Source organism: Trichoderma harzianum, assembly GCF_003025095.1.
Source record: "Trichoderma harzianum CBS 226.95 unplaced genomic scaffold M431scaffold_35, whole genome shotgun sequence".
Lineage (NCBI taxonomy): Eukaryota > Fungi > Ascomycota > Sordariomycetes > Hypocreales > Hypocreaceae > Trichoderma > Trichoderma harzianum.
The window spans coordinates 1-22,600 of NW_020209283.1; the positions used below are offsets into that span (position 1 = coordinate 1).

Sequence of the window (22,600 nt, forward strand, 5' to 3'; positions counted from 1 at the left end):
TTTTTTAAAGTCCTTAGATAGGACTGTAAATAAGAAAATTATAGTTATTTTATTTAATAGTTAGTTAAATAGAATAAGGGTTTACGGTGGTTAAGTACCTAAAAGGTAGGGTACCTGTAGATGTAGGAGGGAAGCTTAAAAGATAATTTATAAGACCTAGGTGTGACGAACCGGGTCCTATAGGCACTATAGGTTAGCTGTTTCCAAGGGACAAACCTTAGAGTGGTTCTATGGTTTATGTTGGCGGAGCGATCAGGTCGGTAAACAGGCAATCTTATCACCAGCTAGTAATACAAATAAGAGTAAATATCTAAGTTCCAATCTAATTATATTATAAACGCTGTAATAACAACTGGCTATTTAAGTATTTTAATAAGTAACATAAAATGGACTTATATATCCAATCATATACTCTAGATCGTGTTAAAAAGCTAGCTTTCCTAGCTTTCCTATAGTAAATTATTTAAAAAGCTAGCTTTCCTAGCTTTCCTATTAAAAAATACTAATAATCCTAATTAATCTATTAGCCTATAGTTAATCCAGTTCCGGCCAACCTATTAGCCCCTTATTACAACCTTAAGAGTCAGGTTATAACACAATTCTCCCCCTTTTATTAGTCTTATCCTCAAGACCTAATTAAGGTAGTATATAAGTATCCACTCCTATTCTATTAGTAAGTACCGTAATCCTTTTTTATTTTACCTTTGTTTTTCATTTCTTTATTATAGCTAATTACAAGCGTAAGCGTAATAATAAACCTATTTCTAAGCAAAAGAAAGAAAAGCGTAAAAGCCTTACTAATACTATACTAAAGAATTCTATCCTCATTATAAAATCATACACTTACTATAAAAAGCAAGGCTGCAATTATATTACCTTAGAGGAAGATTTCCGTCAGTATTTTTCTTACGTTTAAAATCAAAAATCTTATTACAAAGCATTCGGTCTTACCCCGCAATAAATACATAAGGTAGTAACTTATTATTTAAAATTAAATAAAAAGCTTAAAGAAGCGGAAGAGGCGTAGCTTAAGGCTAGTGCCCAAGTAAAACGTCTTCGTACTCAGAAACGCAAGTAGTCCAAGCAGATAAAGCGGGCTATTACTTATAATATTAACAATTTAGAGGAATTAAAGTATATTAAGCAAGAGGAGCGGGAGGCTTAAGAAGCGGAGGCGGCTCGTCAGGCTAATACATCATTACCTAATTTATCTAGTCCTATAACTTAGGGTTCCGCAGTTAATACTATTAATTAAGACGCTTTTAACCCTTCTTTACTAAACCTAGACTTTAGTAGAAGTTATTTATAAGGTCTTTTAAGTATTTAAGGTCTTTAATAGTTTACTATAATTTTTCTATTTTATTATAGCCTTTCTATTTCACCAGGTATTTAGTTTATTAGGTATTTTTATTAAATCTTATTATTTTAAGCTTCTTAACTTCATATTTAAACTCTTCGCTTTAGATAATAATTTTATCCTATATAACTTTACCTATTTCTTTATCTACTAATACTTTTTCCAATAGCAAAATATAGAAATTCAAATACACAGTTCTTCTTTATTTCCCTAGGGTAAGTAAAAGATCTATTTTATAATTAATAAGTCCGATTTTCTTTATAACTTTATAAAGTCTAAGTTTCTTAAAATCAAGTTTATTACTTAGCCTATTTATTTTAATATTTAGCTATTTATTATTTCGCAAGTATTAAAGTAGGTAGACTATATCTCCCTCCTTAAAGATTAATCCTCTAATCCTTCTTATATCTGCAAATTTAGCCATTCATTATCTAACGAATTTAAGTTATACTTGCAATTCTTAATACAGTTCTTTAAGTTTATCAGCTATAATAATAGCTTTACTAGTATTTTCTCCTTTAATAGGTAGCTAATGTAAATCTAGTTTAAACCTATAGTTTACGTAAAACAGTAAGTAGTTTATAAATTCTACTAGCGTACTATTATAAAATACTTAAGCAGTTAATAAGTATTCTACCTAATTATCTTAGTTAAAGTTAACGTAGCATTATAAGTAAGTTTTAATAATTTAGTTAATTTATTCCGTTTATCTATCTATCTGTAGGTAGTAAGCTATACTAGCTTTATATTTTAGTCCGATTTATACTATAAGTAATTACTAAAATTTTAACATAAACGTTAATCCTCTATTAGAGATAATCTTATTTAGCAGTCTATAGTTTACGTAAATGTATTAGAAAAATACATAGGCTAAGTCTTCTATAGAGCTTTTTTCTTTTACCAGGATAAAATAAGCCTTTTTTAAAAGTCAGTCAACTATTATAAAGATACTATCCTAGGTATTATTAGTTATAGGTTCTTTTAAAGGTAGAAGCTTTATAATATAGTTAAACGTTATTAATTCCCAGTTTCTAACTAAAACCAGTAGGGGTTATAGTTTTCTATAAGGAAGATAGCGTAATACCTTAGCTCGTCCGTATATTATATATTCTAATATAACCTTCTATACCTATTTCTTAATACCTTTAAATTTAAAGTATTATGTAATTTATTATATAGTTTTTCTAATTTTATAATATCTATTAAACTTATATACGTAGACTGATTTTACTACTTTACTTTATAAGTCTTCTAGTACCTAGATAAGTCTATCTAACGTTAGGTATCCAGTATCTATAAAAACGCCTTCTAGGTATTATTCATTCTCCTAGTTCTTAACGTATTCCTTTATATCGTTAATAATTAGATCATCTATCTTAATTTAGTATAAGGTATTAATCAATTAGATAACTAGGTCTCCGTACTAGTTTTTCTCTAGTATTTAGGCTTTAACTTCCGGGATTTCCTAGAAGTAGTCTAGGCGTCTGCTAAATATATTAGCATATCTATTATCTAATCCGCTGCAGTGTTTAATAATAAGCTTAAACTTAGAAAGTCGCTTATAGTACTTAACTTATCTATAGAATAATTCTTATATTATTATAAAGTAAGTAATATTCTAGTAATCTATAAGGATTATTACTAAAAATTAACTTCCTTTATAGTAGTATCTCTAATACTGCTTACTAAGCGCTTAGTATATAACCATAAACTCTTTATCGTAAATAGGATATCTAAGTTCTAGTCTATTTAGTTTCTTAGAAAAGTAGGCAATAGGCCTAAGTTTCCCTTTTTCGTCTGGTTGGCTAAGTACTCCACCGATTGCATAATCCAAGGCATTAGTTTCAATAGTAATAGGCTTATTTAGGTTAAACATCATAAATACTAGTACACTTATAAAAGCTTGTTTAAGGTATTTAAAAGTAGCTAAAGCGTCTTATGTTAATTTAAATTTAACGTCTTTTTTTATTAAGTTTGTAAATAGCGTAGCAATTTTCGAGAAGTCTTTAATAAAGTGTTAGTAATAGTTAGTAAATCCTAGGAAGCTTTATACTTACTTAACGTTTTCGGGCAGCTTCTAGTTGTTAATTGCCTTAAGTTTCTTAGGGTTTATTTAAACTTTGCCTAGGGTAATAATATATCCTAAAAATATAACCTTCTGTATATAAAAGTTGTATTTCTTAGGTTCCACTAGGAGTTTATTATCTTAAAGTATTTATAATACCTTCTTAACGTATTCCTTATATTTTTCTAAGTTCTTAGAGTAGATAAGGATATTATTAAGGTATATAATAATAAAATAATCCACGTAGTCTTATAACATATAGTTAATTATTTTCTAAAATGTCGCAGGGGTGTTAGTTAATCTAAACTATATAACATTATATTTATATAGTCTGTATTAGGTTCTGAAGGTGGTTTTCTATTTGTTACTTTTCTTTATATAAATAAGGTTATAGGCTCCTTTAAGGTTTAATAAAGTAAAGACCTTGGCTCCTGTAAGCTAATCTCTGATTTCTAAAATCAGTAGTAACAGTATAATATTTTTCTTAGTTATTATATTTAATTATTAGTAATCTATAATAAGTTAAAGTTTACTGTTTTTCTTAGGTATAAATATAACTAGGGCTTTTGCTAAGGATTTAGAAGGTTAAATATAGCCTTTCTTTAGCTAGTCTTTAATTTATTTATTAAGTATCCTAAGTTTAGTAGTACTAAGGTTATAGATTTTATTAAACGTTAGGACTTTATTGTTTATAAGCTTAATCTTATAATCCCATTAGCTATATTCTAGTAGTCTAGTGTTAAATTCTTCGTTAAAAACTAGCATATACTAAAGGTCTATTAGTACATTCCTTAAACATTCTAATATCTATTAGTTTCAGTAGTATAATTCCTTAACCTTTTATATAATTAAGTTTAGAAATCTAAGCTATTTCTTTTTAAATTTCTTAACATATTTAATTATTTTTAGGAATTTCTTTAGCTCCTTAAATCATACTTATTTTATAACTTTTCTCTTTTCCATATATTTTTATATTTCTTTATTTAATACAGGGGTTACCGATCCTATCGTCAGGGATATTATAGCATCCTATTAATCCTCCTAATCTAATTACAGTATATCTCTAAAATCAATTAGTTTAGGGCAAGTTTGCTATCTTACCTAGCCTTTAATCTAATTAATATTAAGGTTACGTAACTTAAGCTAATTATATCCTAAGAGTATATTATATTTTATAATATTTATAATATTGAAACTAAATATATCTTTAATTTCACTAAACCAGATCTCAAAAAGATCAGTCTTGCAGTTAACAGTTCTATTATTATAGGTAAATTATTATTTCTTAATACTTATAAAGGTATATAATTTCTCCTTCTTATAATTATCTAACTATAGGTAGTTAACTAGTTAAGGCATAATATAGCTTATCGTAGCTCTAGAGTTTATGTAGACTATAATTGGATATCCTTCTAAGGTACCTAGTACTTAAAATTTTTATAGTTTCTTTCCTTCTGTAAGGGTATTTAGGTTATAGTAGGTTGTATTATTAGCACTGTTGTAATAATTATTACCGTAAGGGTTAATATTAATATTATCTAGGTCTAAGGTAATCTATCTTGGTTCTTTATTTTAAATATTATAGCATTTGCACTAGGTATATCTAGGCTTAGGTATATATCTAATAGTAAGCTTATAGTATTTCTAAAGGTTATTCTAGTTAATTCCTTATAGTTTATTGTTATTACTATATTTTATAAAGTTAAATCCTTATTATTCTAGTTTATAAGTAATATATACAAGGGCTTAGTATTAGTACTAGTATTTTTTATAATGATCTTTATTACAGAGTGTGAATTCTTTTTATTTATATTCAGCAGCTCTATAATCCTTATACTATTTATTAAGCTTAGTTATAATATATTATTTATATAGTAGTAGCTTACAGTTAATAATATTAGCTTTATTATATTAGTCTATAAGCTAGATATTATTAATAAAGTAAATAGCTAATTCTAATAACTTAGCCACTGGGTATTCGTTTACATTAGTCTTAATATATTATTAAAACTGATTTCCAGGTAATTAGATCTAGTCATAGGCAGTACTTAAATTAATCTATTTAATCTATCCCTATTATTTAAGGAGTTTCTGGTGGTCCTCAGGTTCCTTATATTATATAATTTTATTATAGCATTAGTTTTCTTTAATAATACCTTATATTCTATATCGGTCTTTATATTATTCCTAGTCCGCTGTAGTTATTTTATAAAGATAATAAATACTTTTAGGTTCTACTAACCTATATTAGTTACATATACGTTTCTTAAGGTCGTTAATTTCTTCCTAAGTTATTCCTTCGCAAAGGTTATATTACGTCGGAGGCACTATATCTAAAAAATCCTCGTTATACTAGCGTATAACTTTATTTTATTTCTATTCTTAGAATACCTCTTCCTTATCCTTAATTTTATTATTTTATTCTTACTTATTAAATTTTTATTAAATAAGTTATTTAACGTAGCTAAGGTCCTCTTAGGTAACTTTTTTAAACGTGTTTAAGGTTTATGTACGCCTTTTAGGGTACTATTCTAATTTTTGTTTATCGCTACAATAGGTCTAATAGTTATTATTATAGTACACTAAGAAGTATAGGATATTATAGTCTTCTAAGGGTTATATAGTATTAATAGCTTAGTTTTCCTTAGGCTCTAGGACAGGCGTAAATTTTTTATTTTTTATTTTTTTAGCGGGCTTTTAATAGTACTTTTTCATATATCCTTTTTCTCCGCAGTTATAATATTCAACGTTCTTACGTTATACCTTAATAGTGCTAAGGTCTATTAGGCCTGGTCGTCTATTGTTATATATAGTAAAATCCCTCTTCTTTCCTTAGTTAGTATTATTTCTAAAGTAAAAGTATTTTAGGATTATCTTTTAGGGGTTTCCTTCTCACTTACGTTTTTATCGCCGTTAGAATTATTATTTATTAATATAAGTGGCTTTTTCTATAAATACATTAAGAATATTAGGTTTCTTATCTTTAGAAAGTTTATCTTTAACATCTAAATTAAGTCCTTAGTAGTAAAGTATACGCTATACTTTGTCGTTTAGGTTAGTCCTAGCAGCTAGGCGTATAAAAGCAGTAGTATACTTTATATAAGGTCCTTTTTATTTAATTTAAAGAAGTATATCTTCTGCTTCTTTAAACTTATTAACTTTTCTATATAGTTTTTTAAACTATTTTTTAAACGTAGCGTAATTATTAAACAGGTCGAGTATATATTATTTCTTAGGAGTCTTGGTTTACTTATAGTCTCTGAGGTATAGTTTAAACCAGTCCTTAGCGGTTTTAGTCAAACAGCTTCCTACAGTTTAAATTCTTATAACGTTATCGGCTATAGTAATTAGGAAGTAGCTAAAGTAGTTTCGCATATTAGTAAAAAACTTCTAGATCTGCTTAGGGTCTTCTTTAAACTTATCTAGTAGTGCTAGTTTAATAATTTCTCCAGGTTCCCGTTGTTATACTATAGGGGCTAGGTTAACTATGGGATTTACTACTGGTTATACCACTGGTGGTTATCCTTATAGTATTTAAAGTTATCCCGTAAGTCTTTATATAGTAGCAGCTTATTATTACATAAGGTTTTCTAAGTTCGCAAGTCTCGCCAGGGCAGCGTTTTCTTATTACACCACAGTAGGGTCCTCTTAAGTCTCATTAGGGTTAACATCCTGCATTTAATCAACTATTATATCTTATTACCCATAGGTCTAAGGTAACCGTCTAAACAAAAGTTATTATCATATAATAAACCAGGTCCTATAGGCACTATAGGTTAGCTATTTCTAAGGGATAAACCTTAGAGTAGTTCTATAGTTTATATTAGCGGAGCAATTAAGTCAGTAAACAGGCAATCTTATCACCAGCTAGTAATATAAATAAAAGTAAATGTCTAAGTTCTAATCTAATTATATTATAAACGCTGTAATAACAACTAGCTATCTAAGTATTCTAATAAGTAACATAAAATAGACTTATATATCCAGTCGTATACTCTAGATTATATTAAAAAGCTAGCTTTCCTAGCTTTCCTGTGGTAGATTATTTAGAAAGCTAGCTTTCCTAGCTTTCCTATCAGGGAATGCCAACAGTCCTGATTAGTCTGTCGGCCCATAGTTAATCCGGTTCCGGCCAACCTGTTGGCCCCTTGTCGCGACCTTAAGAGTCGGGTCGTGACACTAGGTACTAATAATAGCAAACACAAGACGGAAAAACATACAGGTTAGAGATTATATTTAACCAATGACCGATACAATAATGTCGTTGCGGCCGCTGGTTTGCGGCCGTGGCTAGGGTGTAAGACGGAACACAAAGATTAATTTGTCTCTGCCAGAAATGTCCGATTACAAGTACGAGTAGAGGACGCCTATGCAGCAAATCCAGGGTCTTGACGTCTGGTAAGCCACTATTCCCCCAACGGACAGCATTCCTTACCTATGCTATCTCACTGCAAGGTATATAGGCAGGGAAGCGTTACAGCGCCCCATCAGGAGCCTTACAATGGGCTAATACGATGCCTTGATATTTCCATAGTGGAATTCATTTTAGGAGACAAATTAAGCTTATATAATAAGATGTAAACTTTAAAAATTAGCATATAGAGACATCAAACTCCCTGCTCTATGGGCAAGACTCATGATAAAAAATGAGTACTTGGAATCCGCGGATCACTGGGATGGTTTTCTCCTGCTGACAATTATGACCAACGGAATATTTATTCTATTGATGTGGATCACCTTGCCCATACGGCCATTTGCGCTTCAGATGACAAACTGTGATCTTTACATCCCCGTAGACCGCCTACGGGCATATTAGATTGCTCATGTTTGTTGCGGAGCATCATTAGAATTACCGCCAACCAGTTTCACCCGTTCATTTGGTTGCCAAAAGTCATATATCATCTCTCCAAAAGATGATCATTATCACCGAGACTCATTAAAAGGTGAATCACGAAAGTCTCAGACTTACTGATGCAATGGAGGTAGGCGAAATGAATCTTAAGCTAGTAGTCGATCATAAAGATAATCTGCTTGACCCGTTAACAGTCGGTGATTGCTTTTGTTTGCATCTAAAAGATTCGCTACACCGAGTATTATATCCGATAACGTAACCTTTGGAGTTCCATAATGCCGAGATGCCAGGGTAATGGCCAGCCAAATTGATGGCTTCGATGGCTTCATGAAGGCCACTTTGCGTATACCTGGCCATAAGAACCGCTAGCTCTTACCTAAAGGATGTGAGTGAACAAAAGCATGGTTACAGGTCTTTCGACATGCGTGTGATTGGAATTTAGCCAAACAAACATGAAGAGGCCCGGAGTAGATATCAGGTAATCGTTTAAGATCACGGCCTGTCGGCTGAGATCACGGTCGGTCGGTTAGGAGCCCAGTTATATGGCTGTCATCTTGCTAGCACTAAATGTGGTCTTATGGCCAGCGAAAGGCATCGAAGCCGGTGATCGGGCCATCATCTCCAGCAGCTATATCGAATCCTCTCTGAATCTCTTTCTCCGGGGGTTCTACCCGGTACAAATGAAGGATTTATTTGTCTGTCACGGGTTCTATCTCCCTCGTAATACTCTTGGCGGGCGTGTTCACCGGACAGGAGAATAAGAATTGGCCGGTCCTCTGCATTATAAAAGTCGAGGTTGTTCCCTACGAGATTGAAGTTTTTTGGCATCTCTAAGTTGAGAACATATTTCATCGATCGCCAATATACCACTTCGAGGACTTGTCCATTACACTCCGCTATACTACTACCTTGTATCTTGTAAGCACCAAGATCCCCGCGCCTGTTCTTACCATATGAAGCCACATAAGACTAACATTCCGAGGCAGCATCAACCATATTTACTTCTCGATTGCCACAATGCAACTATCCACCATTCGCGGCTTGCTTCTTGTTGTAATGGCTTCGTCAGCATATGCGGCAAGGACTGGCTGCAACGATGGTGAAGTTGCTGTAGGAACATCGCAGACTTGTGGTATCGGATCGCCAAGAGGAGGGCCAAGCTGTAATGACGTTCAAGCCGCTATTTATGCCAACGACTGCGGTATCATCAATAGATCAGATCACGAGGACCCTTGTGCAGGAGGTCCGGGAAACCCAGGCGTCAAATGGATTCATCCTGGCACTGTTGGATGCACAGCAGATGGTACTCCTTCACTCATCCAAACGGAAGGCGGTTTCTTTGGGAACTGCAGACGAGTGAACTCGAACTGTAGCCCAGCTCCGTTCATCTTCCAATTTGCATCTTGGTGCTGCCCCAGGCTCTGAGGACTTGTTTGTTTGCTCCGGCGGAGAGATGTGAATCCAGTCTCGTTGGGGATTTGGACGCACTTGAACATGACAGACATTAGTCTTAAACTATTGCTTACTTTCTATGTTTTCTCTTTGGACTCAGCGACATTTGAGGATGCAAGATATATATCGTTGTTACAAATGAAACTGAATTCTCGTATATTCCAGCGACCCGTTTTCTATAAGTAGCTGCAATCATTTTCTTGTACTGACATGTTTAGTCGATAGTCGTGCAGCGCATTTAAACTCTAGGTGTAGATTTTCCCACTAGACTAGGCCAATCATATGAAGTATGTCTATGTCAGACAAAATAGCTTGAATCCAACTAGCCGTTCCTTAACTTTTAGTATCTAAATCCAAGTATCTAAGCCAGGTGCGTATTGACGAGGTACGCCATGCCACTCCTCACGGTGATTGTGTTCAATCAAGCAATCGAACAATGGGGCCCAAATAAGTGTCATAATCACCGGGCAGAGTCTCGTCGCCACCCCACCTCAACACACTGAAAAACCACCGGTAGTCACCAGAGCCAAGTGTAACATTTGCACCGCTGTCGGTTGTCACCGTGAAATTTTTCCCTTGGATATATACACTGCTCGACGGTTGCCAAAGCCCTTTAGTTATCCAGATACTACCGTAGCTTGGCTTGCCAAACAGAGTCGAACTTAGCTCATTAGTAGAGGGAAGGTATGTATAATTGGCAGGGACAGTGAAGTTGACAGCATTGACGCGTGCCGTAAGGGTGGTGTTTGCTGGAACGATATCCGCCCTCAAAAGCGTCGTCCATCCCTGGACAGATAGGCTGAAGGCATATGATGCAGACAATTGTACAGCAGAAAAGCCATCGTTATAATTGCTGTTACCACTTTTATCTGGGAATGAGAGCCAGGGAAGACCGGGGGATGTGGTTGTGGCTGCCAGGAAAAATATGTAGTCCATATTATACGGCGAGTAGGCCGGACCAATGTATGGAATGCTGAGATTCGCCCCGTTCTCTGGGACTATATCAATATAGCCCGAGAAGAGGGGCAACCGGGCTATGCTGACGGCGAGATTTGGAGGAGACAGACGCAGAGAGATCTCTTTTGTCTCACCAGGTCCTAGCTCGAAGGTAGGGCTTGCAAACTCTACTGTCCCAAAACTAGGAAGTTGGTTCACCTCGGGATAGCCAACTCTCTCATACACATATCCTGCTGGGCGATGGCCGAGACTATATGTTTGGGTAGCTTCCCCACTATTTTGAACAGTGAAGTTAACTAGACCGAACGAAGTGCGGTTGTTATCTGTAACGGCGAGCTGTCCAAGAGAAACATGTGTGGCTGATGTGATGGCATCGTAAACATTGACTAGGCCAGCTCCCTGCTGAGCGGTGGTTGCCAACATGCTTGTGTTCCATATCCAGGGAGTTGGTCTAGCTGTGGTCTGCAAAGAAACCAAGATCTCGTCAACAGATAATTGAGGGAACTGGGCCTTGACTAGTGCATAACAGCCGGCGATATATGGTGTTGCCATAGACGTTCCAGAGATGACGCCGTAGCTGCCAATACTCTCTGGGAACGTGGAAAGGATGTGGCCACCGGGAGCCACAATCTGTGGCTTGAGCTCAAATGTACGCCTAAGCGGTCCCCAGTTGCTATATCCATCCACCATTCCGCCCATGCTCATTGGAGGGTTGATGTAAGTCGAGTTATGAAAAAGTAACTTGTACTTCTTATATCCTCCAGCCTTAACGTAATTGCTGTAAAACACATCTGAATCAGGTTCGATCACGGTAAATGGTTTAGTACTTCCGTTATTAAATCGGTAAGGCAAAATACCCTCGTAGTCTTTGTAAAAGGGATTTGTGCTGCTGTTGTAAAAGCCGAATAAGTATGGTGGGCTTGTGCTGCCGCAGCACACGACGTCTGTCAACGGACAGTTGCCGGAAACACTTAGAGCGATGATGGTAGTGCTGAGGTTCCCTGATGTCTGAATATCCTGGAATATTGAAGGCCAATCGAACGACCCACATGAGCTACCCGTTAGGAAGTACACGTCAAGTCCAGCGGGAGGAGCCGAAATAGGATATACTGATGAATAATGAATCTCTGCACCAAATTCATCTATCGCTGTGTAGATGAGTGGAAAGTTCGAGTTAGCAACTGAGCCAACCGATATAATACTTGTTAATTCACTGGGGAGTGTCTCCTGATAGAGGTTGTCTGCGTTCTGCGACTGAGATGCATCATTTCCCATGGCGACAACAATAGCAATGCCGGCGTCTTTGATCTGTTGTGCAGCACTTGCTACAGGATCGTATGTTGGCAATGACCCAACCATTCCCTCAGGAAGAGACAAAGACATGCTGATAACATCAACGCCGTCATCCATGGCTTTGAGCATTGCCGCCAAAACAAGGTCACTCGAGCCACCTGGTCGCTCCCCTCCTGTACTACTGCAACCGAAGATGCGATAGGCATACAAGGATGCTTCAGGGGCTACGCCAGTTATGGGGAAGCCGTCAGGAAGTTCCAATGGGTCCATGCCCAAGATTCCTAATGCCTGTTGTTAGATCACTGCCTGGTTGATACGGTTCTGATATGTTCTGGTTTACAAACCTGCTACATGCGTCGCATGATCTGACTGGGAACAATCAGAGTACGGGTCGCTGCTTTCAGCCAAGACTCCCGCGTCTGTTATAAAAGAGTAGCCCCCGGCAACCTTGTAACCAGGACCGAAACCTCCGCCTAGAGCTGGGTGCTTATAATAAATGCCAGTATCAACGAAGGCAATCTTAACACCCTTTCCCTTGAAGCCCGCAGCATGAGCTTTGTCAACACCGCCCATTCGGAGAGTGAAACCCAAATCTTCAGTAGTTTCTTCCCGACGTGCAATCGATGAGAATTCTCCTCGCTTTGTGAGTGCTGAAAGGTCTTCTGAAGAAGCTATCGAGCTGCTTTTAATCGGTGGTAGCTCATATTGGACGATATCTGCAATGCCAATAACGCCTGGAATTGCTGAAAAGCTCGACTTTACAGCCTCCAAATCACTGCCATCAGATATATCGACGGATATTCCAGTAAAGATTCCGCTCGTGTTGAAGGTGCGGCGGACGGTATAGTTGATACCACGGGCACTCTCGGTAAACGCATCAAGAGTCGTTGTCTTCTCATCCAGCTCGATGATGAAGGCTCCTCCGGATTTTTCTTGGGCCCCCGCCACCAGGACGGCCGCCAGAGGAAGTAAAAGTGATTGTAGGAGGAGCATGGCCGAAACTCACAGCCAAGGCCAAGAACTAAGAGGATACTTGCTTGGCCAGCAAATCGCCGTTGGCATGCCAGTCTCAACCTTCTGAGTTCCAATGGTTGTCTATATATACATTTTATACTCTCAACCTTACCCTTTCACGGATGTAAATATCTCATGGGCAGCTACACAGTTGTAGGCAGCATCAATATGCCTACGGTAGTTATTCCCTGCCTGTATCTTCAATAGGCCTTGGCCTGTTCTAACCAATTTCAGTGTAGACACTCAGTTGGATGGACCATTTTGGCAGCTGGAAAAGCTCTAAGGACCACAGGCCAGGTCGAGAACACAAAATGAAGAAGTACCTGGCTTGAGTTGCTGTAATAGGAATGGTAGAGCCCAACCATTCAGAAGAACTGGAAGGTTGAGTCCAAAAACGGTAGGATACAACATCTCTCAGGCGTTTGCCAAGGCGCGATATTTGGAGCGTGACATGGGTAAGACCAGGGTTACATCCCAGCCAGATCCCAAAGTTTGCGATAAGTACTAATCAAAATGATAAGACCCTACGGAATAATTAGATGGAGATACGAGAGTGACCACACAATTGCAGAAGATAGGTGAAAGCGGGGGATTCTAAGATGAATTTTGTTGAATCTACCCTGTAAATACGAGAGTTTGCGTCAAAAGTTCAGGACTTGTGCATCAAGAAGAGGGGCTGGAATCCATAGATATCAGAAGCAAAAGAGGGGATATCGACTTGCTAAGATACCAAACAATTGTTTGTCGCAGCGGCAAGGCCTGCGTTATATCAGAATCTTCATTTTAAGACATTTTCGGAGATATCTAGGCCGAATACGCGACACACTTGGAAGTTGGGTTTCCTTTCGAAAACCTTCATATTCTGACTTGCACGAACTGGTTGTACTTCAGATTGTACCTAGTCCGTGGCGTCATCTGTTTTCCGGAAATCTTCGAAATAGATTAACTGAAAATCTCCGCCAATATCCATCACATTGCTACCTTGTCTGAGCATCCCTTGCTATTTCTTCTCCCGAGACAGCAGAAAAGACGCAGAATGACAAGGATTCTAAGCGGCACATCCAAGCTACGGCCTGTCACCATAACCCACCACTCTGACGTCAAGGCATGGCATACGGAGGATATCTCAGCTCAACAACCGGTAGTCATTGGCGCGATAGACGAAGGAGAACTCCAAAGAGGCAGGTGCTGGAGCTTTCGCTTTACAACGGCATGCTTGTTGCATCGTTAGCTTTGCTTGAGCACAACTAGTTCGCTAAGTATATCCTTTCTCGGTGCATTGTGGAGTGACAGTCGTCTTATTCGGTACTAGCTTTGACGAATGCGCGTAGAGAGAGAGATAGTGGCACAAGAGAGTGTTTTATTTGCGTGCCTGTGGCTTGTGGATCATCTGCAGTGTGATTGATTATCAATCAGTAGCGTTAATATTGGATGAGGGGAAAGGTTTTTATCACTGCTTCCAATGTAAAGAGAGCATGTGACTTCACCTGTAGTTGGAAAGAATGAAGCTATACCAATTGACATCAAGGTTTTACTTTAATTTGGTAGGTTACCATGGGCTTCAATATCACTTTAGTTGATGCAGGTATGTACGTTCCAAGCTAGAGCCAAGTTGAATGATCTATAACATGGAAAATCCGAAGCAGGACCCAAGGTCAGGAGTTCAACATCAAACTAACAATAGACGGAGCCATATGGGCAGTGCTGCATCTCGAAATGATAGACGATTTAGCTATTTGGCGATTTCTCTGGTATAGTTACAATGGGTGAGAAGTTCGAAAAGGCGGGTGTAGCGATAGGGCTTAGTTTCTTGAATTTGGCGTCCTAAGTATTCTAGAACATCAAGCAGAGATCTAACTTAGGCATTACGCTCAGTATGACTTCCTTGCCAATGTTTTAAACAAAAGTTTGGTCAGCCCGACCAGGCTGCCTGCTACCATATCTGAGTTGACTGTACAATACTTGATGCTATCAAAGAAATCGGTGCTACAAAGCATATTTTGCTTAACGGCGGTCTTATGTATTTGTATTCTCTATTTACTGTCATGTGGAACAAAGAGTCCTTCGGCCTACCTTCATCTCAAGAACAGGGATCGGCGATATATAACGTCTAGCCTTTCTGTAAGCGCTAGCCGGCCCCCAGTTCTCTGGCGCCGACCTGGAAAATTGGGTCCATTTGATGCTAAATGCCCCGTAGTAACGGCTCGCACAAGATGCCCGACGGAATGTACGCTTCCAACTTCTTGGATTGGTACGAGACTTGGTTCTCCAGTCTGACCCACACGTTGATACTACTCGGCGTAGCAATCTGCCATTGGTATACTGCAGGTACAGGAATGGATCATAGACTACAAACTACTCGGCGTAGTACGTTGTATTTTGGGACCAACGGTGGCGATCTTGGGTCCCAGCCCGTAAGTATACGGTGCACAATATACGGCATATACGGGGCATATACGGATAGTAAATCGACAAAACGTAGAGGGTAACGCATGTAACATTGGTCAAATTGGAATTAAAATTACGTATGTATGACAACAAAGAGGAGGTTGGGTATTCCAGGCTTTGCAAGAAATAGACGTAATTACCGCCTTGCCGTTTCATAATCAAGCCAGGGACCTACTCCTCTTCACAAACTCCAGAGCGTATTGCAGCACTTCTTCCCACCCTTTCTCATTGACAATGCCATGCTGAAACATCATTTGTTAGCAAAATTGCTACCCATAGAAATGTGAGTTCTGAACTGATGTAGGTGTCTTGATAAGGAAGATATAGTTTCGTAAAATGTGTATCTTGGTTCAGTCAAAATGATGATAAATAGCCTTACCGAGCGGCGTTCGAATTCTTTGTACTCAACAAATCCACTTCCTTTCTGGTATGCCTTGAGCTCTTTCTTCACAGTTTGTGGTGGCACAACGTGATCGTTAGAGCCTGAAATCAGGAGTAATGGCGCGCGGTCACTTTTGTCAAAGTTCACGTGCAACACTCCTTTTGGATGCACGATACCACCGATGGCACCTTGCCAGAGTACATGGGCAATGCTAGGAATAGAGTACCGGTCATATAAAGCTTTGCTCTCTTCTTCTGACACCGCATTTCCAAAACAATAGCGGAACTCCGACTCCGAGATTTTGACGGTGCTTTCGTAGTCAAAGGGATTAGATAGCACTGGCAGAGTGGCCCTCACCGTGCTGAGAGGCAGTGCAAAGACGCCGGCTGGGTTAGCTGGACAAATGGCGATGCCGACAGATCCAAGGCCGCGAGAGAGAAGTATCTGCACAAATAGTCCACCAAAGCTATGGCCGATGATTATAGGCGGCTCCGGCAGACGTGTAATAATATCTGTGTAATGGTTGCAGATTTCATCGATACTCTTGTTTGCCATTGGCTTTGGGTCATCACGAATTTGTTGTGGTGTCCGGTCGTCGACACCGGGCCAACCTGGGGCAAGAACTGTGTACCCTTTGCTTTTGAGATGATCGATCCAATACTCCCAGGAGAGGGGGGTCATCCAAAGACCGTGGATGAGTACAATGGTGCCATTTGAGATATTGTCACTGGTCATTCTGCAAATGTAAAAATCCAGAGCTCAATACTTATAACAAAATAAAGTGACATTCGCTGAGAATCCTACCGTGCAAGCTATAGAGCGGTGAAAATCATGAGCGAACGTAGGGATATATATCACCTGTGAGGTTAGTGGGGGGCTTACAGTTGGCACATCATTTTGATTTGTCTCAATCTCGTATAATAATCTCTCTTCAAAGGGCTTCGAACGGCTTGGATAGCAAACACTCAAATTTGAAGAATGTCGCTTAACAATGGGGTACACCTGAGAAATTAAATCCTTTAGGCTGATCCAGTCATCCATCAGGAACGCCTAGGAGGAATATTAGTTCTCAAATAGGCCAATAGATGTTACAATGCTACAACACCAATAGAATGCGCTCGTATGCGTTGTATTATACCTTGATAACCCTATAAGTACACTATTGGTCAGGTGATGCAAACGTAAGACACTATCACAAGGGGGTGGCTGGATATGGGAGCACCACTGTACAAGCCCTTAGATAGACAATACCTGGAGCACCTGGTTGTTTTTCTTTGTCACTTTAATATTCATGTTACAATAGAACAGTCATAAACAATACATGGTGTAGTTAATATATGACCCCCGCATAGCCGGGCACTTGCATACGGTTATACGAGCCTTGCAGCACACCTATGCAATCCTACTCAAACCCCACACACAATCATAGTGAGACTGAGCTAGCTTCTCGTCTATGTTATTCTCAGTCTTGACGATGATTCCTGGGGCGTGCGGTAAGACCGCTTGAGTCGTTAAATGAGCCCCCCTCTTTCAATCAATTTTATTTCGAATCCTATATCAAACACTGTCATCAATCTCGTATATGAGTCACGTCATTCACACTTTTTAAAGATACATTTTGCGCCATTTTCTCTTCTCGGCTGTTCTCGATAGATTGAAGGGATAGTACCTGAGGTCCTTGCACAAGATTTGTCCGTACTAGTCTCATATAAATGACAATACGTGAGTAGCTGAATGCTTGATTAGTAAATATTTGAGGCTTGGAGAGTTATAATGTCGGACTAATCATCTTAAATTGGATAAATAAGCAGTTGTCTTTCTAAGTAAGTCTTTCCCGAGTTCGTGGTGTCGAAAATTTCACTTCAATTCTCATACACTGGCAGATACCATTCAACTTACCGGTCATGAGCTCGACTGGGAAACTTCGCTTCCCGGAAAGTTTGTTTACGTCGCGCCATGATGAGGCTACAGTTGTCCTTCGTCGTCTCATAGAAGACAACCACAATCAGAACAGGCTGCTTTATAAAGAAGTCCTACACAATCATGTCCAACATGTGAGAATCATGATGTACCATACGGATAAGCTTAGCAACTAACTTTAAGTGCCTAGGGCTTGTTAGCTGCGTACTGCCTCGGAAGCAGCGGCGCACGGTTAAGAGAATTATTTTCGGAGGAGATGAAGGAACTTGAATCTCGCGAAGAGTCAAAACGTGAAAAAATCACGACAGAACTTGTACTTGATGAACTCTTAGGACATAAAGAGTAAGTAATAATACGAGGGTGAAAAGGAAAACAATTAACACGTGCTTTAGAAATGAGCTGGATTTTATTATATACTTTGAGCAACAACGGTCCAATTCTGGCGTCCACGTACAGGAAGCTTTGCAGTACTGGATTCTTGATCGGGAGAAAGAATTCTTACCAGCCTTCATTGGCGGCTATGCTCACCCACTCATTATGCTCGCTGATGCGGTGGAGCTGGGTCGCTCGATGCTGGCTTTTGATGCCCTTGCTCTCACTGCCACAGACTGGAGCCCCCTAACAACCCTAGTCACTATGAGTCTTCCACCACCAGAGACTTGCTCAAATTCCTTACTTGAGATACTCGACAAAATCCGGAACGACTCGTCCTTCGAACATGTCGTTCCCAGCCCTGGCATTCAGCACATTGCTGAAATTGTCCACAATGGGCCCGCAACGGCTGCAATTATAAAATACCTTAGCATCGGCAACGAATACATCTCGAGAACGGAGTTCAATCTCCAAGTCACAGGGGAAATGGTAGAGGTTGCTATCTATCTTCTCATGTGCACACATGTTCCTGGAGCGCCGGCCTTTGACTTTTTTCTGAACCATAATCTGACGTTTGTCAATTGCCTACATATTCTGCTACCTGTATTTGAACACGCAGATGCAAAGAAAACTTTGTTGCGGATGTATTGGCTACTAACTATTCTTGCATTTGTAACACAGGGGCGACCATTAATCAACACAGGATTGATTCAGTCGCGCGATACAAGGCCTTCAGCTGCTGAATGGGAAGAAATAAAGAATGCTGCACTCAATCCGATTGGGACTTTGAATCCCAAAAGAATTTTTGATGCACATTTTCTCAAAGCTGTCCATATTATGCATACATTCGGTCTGGTCATGGAAGATATGGAACCTCTGATACTAGCAGCAGCACAAAAGTTTGTGGGAGAGTTCAATCATTGGACTGGATTTGGAGCTTCTTAGTATACATAACATTAAGAAGCTGAGGCGTCGGAAATTCTTTCAGCACACTTGTATTGTATATTGTGCCATATCCGCTTTTTGCTGATTGAGATGATACCTTAAGAGTAATCGCACATTTATAGCAATCCGGGCCAATAACTTCCCGTCTATCTTCATGTCTGGTAGCTGCATTGAAAGAAAGATAGCAAAAATCTTGTTTAGCGTCTCTTTGCAGCCTTTCCTCCAATTTGATGTTTTCCAGAGTAGGCATATGTCATATTAAGTCTCTCATTTTAATTCAGGAACTATCCAATGTGATGAATAGGTATCGGTTATCCAGTAGGTCCGCGGTCTTTCCTAAACGAAACATGGGTAACCTTTCTTCCGGCCCTACTTCATCCAAACAGAAGGATGCTGACGATGCTGCCGCACCTTTCTGTATCCTACTATGGCCTATGCATCAATCCTTCGGTAAAAGTGGCAACTTAGAATCATAAAGCCAACTACGGAGTATACTCACACCATATGCAAAAGAATTATTTGGGAAGTGACTGTCTATATGATTGGCTAGGCGCACTTAGTCGGAAAGATCGGCACGTTCTGTATGCGGCTCTCGTATATTCGCCTAGACACGCACGGGCCTAGAATAGCCTACTACATGCACTGTAAATTAGCCTGAGCAACTACATGTAAGCTAGAATACCACCGCTAATAAGAGCGGTCGAAACCACATTTACACCGGAGCGTATGGCATACGGACCACCCCCTTCTGCAAGGTTGGAGGCTTCTGTAGTACATGCGTGGCGAACTATTGGTGCGATCTAACTAGAGCATTTACAATCTAAGGAGTTGAAAAGCCGGGATAACCGCAGAAGCCCATGGAGATTCTCGCTGCCGTGTAATAATGCGTTAAGTTATGAGGTTTGCTCTATATAACGTGGGGGCGGGGTGGTAGCCTAGGCATGCATCTCGCCTACTTTTGTGCCAAGGATATAAAGCCCAAGCTCTTGGCCTATTTTTTTTCATTCGTTGAGAACCATGAAGCTTAGTATTATTACCAACACTGAAAAGACATTATGGCCCAAATTCGACTTGGAGAATACCTGTTTCGCCGTCTCAAGCAGATGGGCATTGAGACAGCCTTTGGCGTCCCAGGAGGTAATGCAACATCAACCAATTCTCGCTCTGCCCAAAAGCACTTCTAACAACGCGTTGCATACAGATTATGAGCTCGCACTTCTCAATTACGTAGAACCTGCTGGCTTGAATTGGATCGGTACGCCAAATGAACTGGTTGGAGCCTATGCTGCTGATGGATACGCCCGCCTTAAGGGCGCCGCTGCCCTGGTCACAACTTTTGGGCCTGGAGAGCTGAGTGCTCTTTGTGGGCTTGGAGGTTCCTTTTGTGAAATGGTTCCCGTTCTCCATATTGTCGGATACCCGTCGTTTGCAGCTCAAGCAAGCGGCCAAATCTTGCACCATACTCTCGGTGATAAAAGTTATGAGTAAGATTTACTTTATGATTCTAGGGGGAGTCTACCAGCTAAGGTCTTTGCAGTCACTATGTTCGAATGTCATCAGAGCTTTCATGCGCAACTGCTGTTTTGAAGGATCCAAGTCACGCTACCGCTGAAATTGATCGAGTCTTGAATGGTTAGTTTGTACCATCTCAACCCCGTATAGGGTCTCGGCTATAGTGTACTAAACTCATCTGACAGCTATGATGTATCACTCTCAACCAGGATAGTAAGTTTGAGCACCCAAAATGAAGAATTCTGACTATTTCCCATCCTGACAGACGTTATTAGTATCGGCATCACTGAAGATGCCGTCAAGACATTGGTTCCCGCCTCCGCTCTGGATGCAACGATGATTAAGATGGACTTGTCTTCTGGAACAGAAGATGATCGCGCTTTGACAGCTATCATGGCTGCATTGGAGGCGTCTAAGAACCCAATAGTGATAGTCGACGGCGGTGCGGGCCGAAGTAGCTGGGCCTCTCATGCTACTGACCTGGTCAAATCTCTCAAATCCCTACACTTCAACACCGTCATGGGGAAGGGCATTGTTGGAGAAGACGACCCGCTATTTGCTGGCTGCTATGCCGGTGTTGGTTCGTCGCCGGCAACGAGCAAGGCTGTTGAGCAATCAGACTGCATTCTTTGGCTTGGCCACATGCCATCCGATTTTAACACGTCAGTACCTAATCAAAAAAAAGATTTATGTCACTGCTTGGTACTAATGCAGCTTACAGCGGAATGTTTACGGAAGATGTCAAGTCTTCCTTGGTTATTGACTTCCAGCGATTCCACATCACGGTACCATGAATTCATTTTCTATCCTAATGTCACCAGGCTGACAGTTTTTAATACAGGTTGGACAAAAGCAATTCCAAGCCGGAATGAACACTGTATGTCATCGATGGTGTATCAAAAGTGGGTAACTTCAAGATCTGACGACTGCCAGGTCCTCCCCAGACTCTCTCAATCCATCAAATCTAGCAGTATTCTGTCTCAGAGAACGCCCCCAACGCCTGTGGAGTATTTCCCCGAAGTTCCACTGGAAGTGCCGTCGTCTATAATTTCTCAAGCCTGGCTTTGGCCGGTAGGTTCTTATTATTTTACATAATAAGTCGTAATGATCAAGCCACTAACTACTGTTTCTTTTTTCGCAGCGCCTGTCATCGTTTGTCAAGCCTGGAGACATGATCGTCGCCGAGACTGGAACATCTCAAATTGGTGCGCTTGCTACCAAGACTCCACAAGGCGTTTACTACTGGACACAGGCAGTTTGGGGCAGCATTGGCTACGCCATCGGCGCAGCAGTCGGTGCCGCGATTGCAGGCAAAGAATTGGGCCAATATCGCAGGATGATCGTTTTCACCGGCGAAGGAAGCCTGCAGCTGACAGTGCAGGCCATGTCCATCCTAAACCGCCATGGCGTGGTCCCTTATGTGTAAGTCGAATATCTTTTGCAGGATCGCTTCACATTGCCATGAATGCGACATTGACTAACTTGCGTGGCAGGTTTATCCTGAACAACAATGGGTATCCTCTACCCCTTAACTCAGAAGACTGTCGTAAATGCTGATCCCATTTTGCTAGGTACACCGTTGAGCGTTACTTTGAAGGATGGGATGCCGCGTACAATGATGTGCCTGACTGGGATTACAGTGGTCTATTCAGGTCTTTCGCACCAAATCTTACTACAAATACAGTCAAAGCACGAAGCGCAGCAGAACTTGACAAACTGCTTTCGGAAGAGTCATTCCAAAATGCTACAGTTCCACAGGTGAGGATCTACAGTCAACTTGTTCCAAATCTACCGCGTTGTACCTATACTTACTACGTTTTCCATTTGCAGTGCATCGACATGACCCTAGACAAGTACGACGCTCCGGCGGGACTAAGAGCTATATTTGACTTTAAGAAGAAGATGGCTGGCGCGTAAACTACATTTCTGGAGATAGAGCGGAAACGCAGGATTTGAACCAATAATGTGTTACCCGAATTATAAAAACAACTTTCTCAATAATATACACGGCCGAAAACACTTCGGATATCC

At 39.7% G+C, this 22,600-nt stretch overlaps 5 protein-coding genes across 5 annotated transcripts; 3 read left to right on the plus strand and 2 right to left on the minus strand.

Moving 5' to 3' along the window:
* Positions 1-9,291: 9,291 nt before the first annotated feature.
* M431DRAFT_11493 (hypothetical protein) lies at positions 9,292-9,699 on the plus strand (the record flags this gene model as incomplete). Its single annotated transcript, XM_024911918.1, has 1 exon — positions 9,292-9,699. The coding sequence occupies one exon, from the start codon at positions 9,292-9,294 to the stop codon at positions 9,697-9,699; it is 408 nt and encodes a 135-aa protein (XP_024767382.1).
* Positions 9,700-10,143: 444 nt separating this feature from the next.
* Positions 10,144-12,969, minus strand: M431DRAFT_129576 (hypothetical protein; the record flags this gene model as incomplete). The annotated part of the gene is made up of 2 exons (XM_024912409.1): positions 10,144-12,257; positions 12,321-12,969. 2 exons carry the CDS (start codon positions 12,967-12,969, stop codon positions 10,144-10,146), a joined length of 2,763 nt encoding a protein of 920 aa, XP_024767383.1.
* A 2,627-nt stretch (positions 12,970-15,596) lies between these two features.
* M431DRAFT_101637 (hypothetical protein) lies at positions 15,597-16,555 on the minus strand (the record flags this gene model as incomplete). Its single annotated transcript, XM_024911333.1, has 2 exons — positions 15,597-15,680; positions 15,818-16,555. The coding sequence occupies 2 exons, from the start codon at positions 16,553-16,555 to the stop codon at positions 15,597-15,599; spliced, it is 822 nt and encodes a 273-aa protein (XP_024767384.1).
* A 1,169-nt stretch (positions 16,556-17,724) lies between these two features.
* On the plus strand, positions 17,725-18,806 carry M431DRAFT_11496 (hypothetical protein; the record flags this gene model as incomplete). Its single annotated transcript, XM_024911920.1, has 4 exons — positions 17,725-17,874; positions 17,931-18,082; positions 18,133-18,684; positions 18,794-18,806. The coding sequence occupies 4 exons, from the start codon at positions 17,725-17,727 to the stop codon at positions 18,804-18,806; spliced, it is 867 nt and encodes a 288-aa protein (XP_024767385.1).
* Positions 18,807-20,100: 1,294 nt separating this feature from the next.
* Positions 20,101-22,594, plus strand: M431DRAFT_129577 (hypothetical protein). The gene is made up of 12 exons (XM_024912410.1): positions 20,101-20,194; positions 20,259-20,541; positions 20,595-20,689; positions 20,755-20,782; positions 20,845-21,231; positions 21,291-21,354; positions 21,411-21,446; positions 21,503-21,640; positions 21,711-21,991; positions 22,063-22,083; positions 22,141-22,327; positions 22,400-22,594. The coding sequence occupies exons 1-12, from the start codon at positions 20,113-20,115 to the stop codon at positions 22,484-22,486; spliced, it is 1,689 nt and encodes a 562-aa protein (XP_024767386.1). The 5' UTR covers positions 20,101-20,112; the 3' UTR covers positions 22,487-22,594.
* Positions 22,595-22,600: the final 6 nt, after the last annotated feature.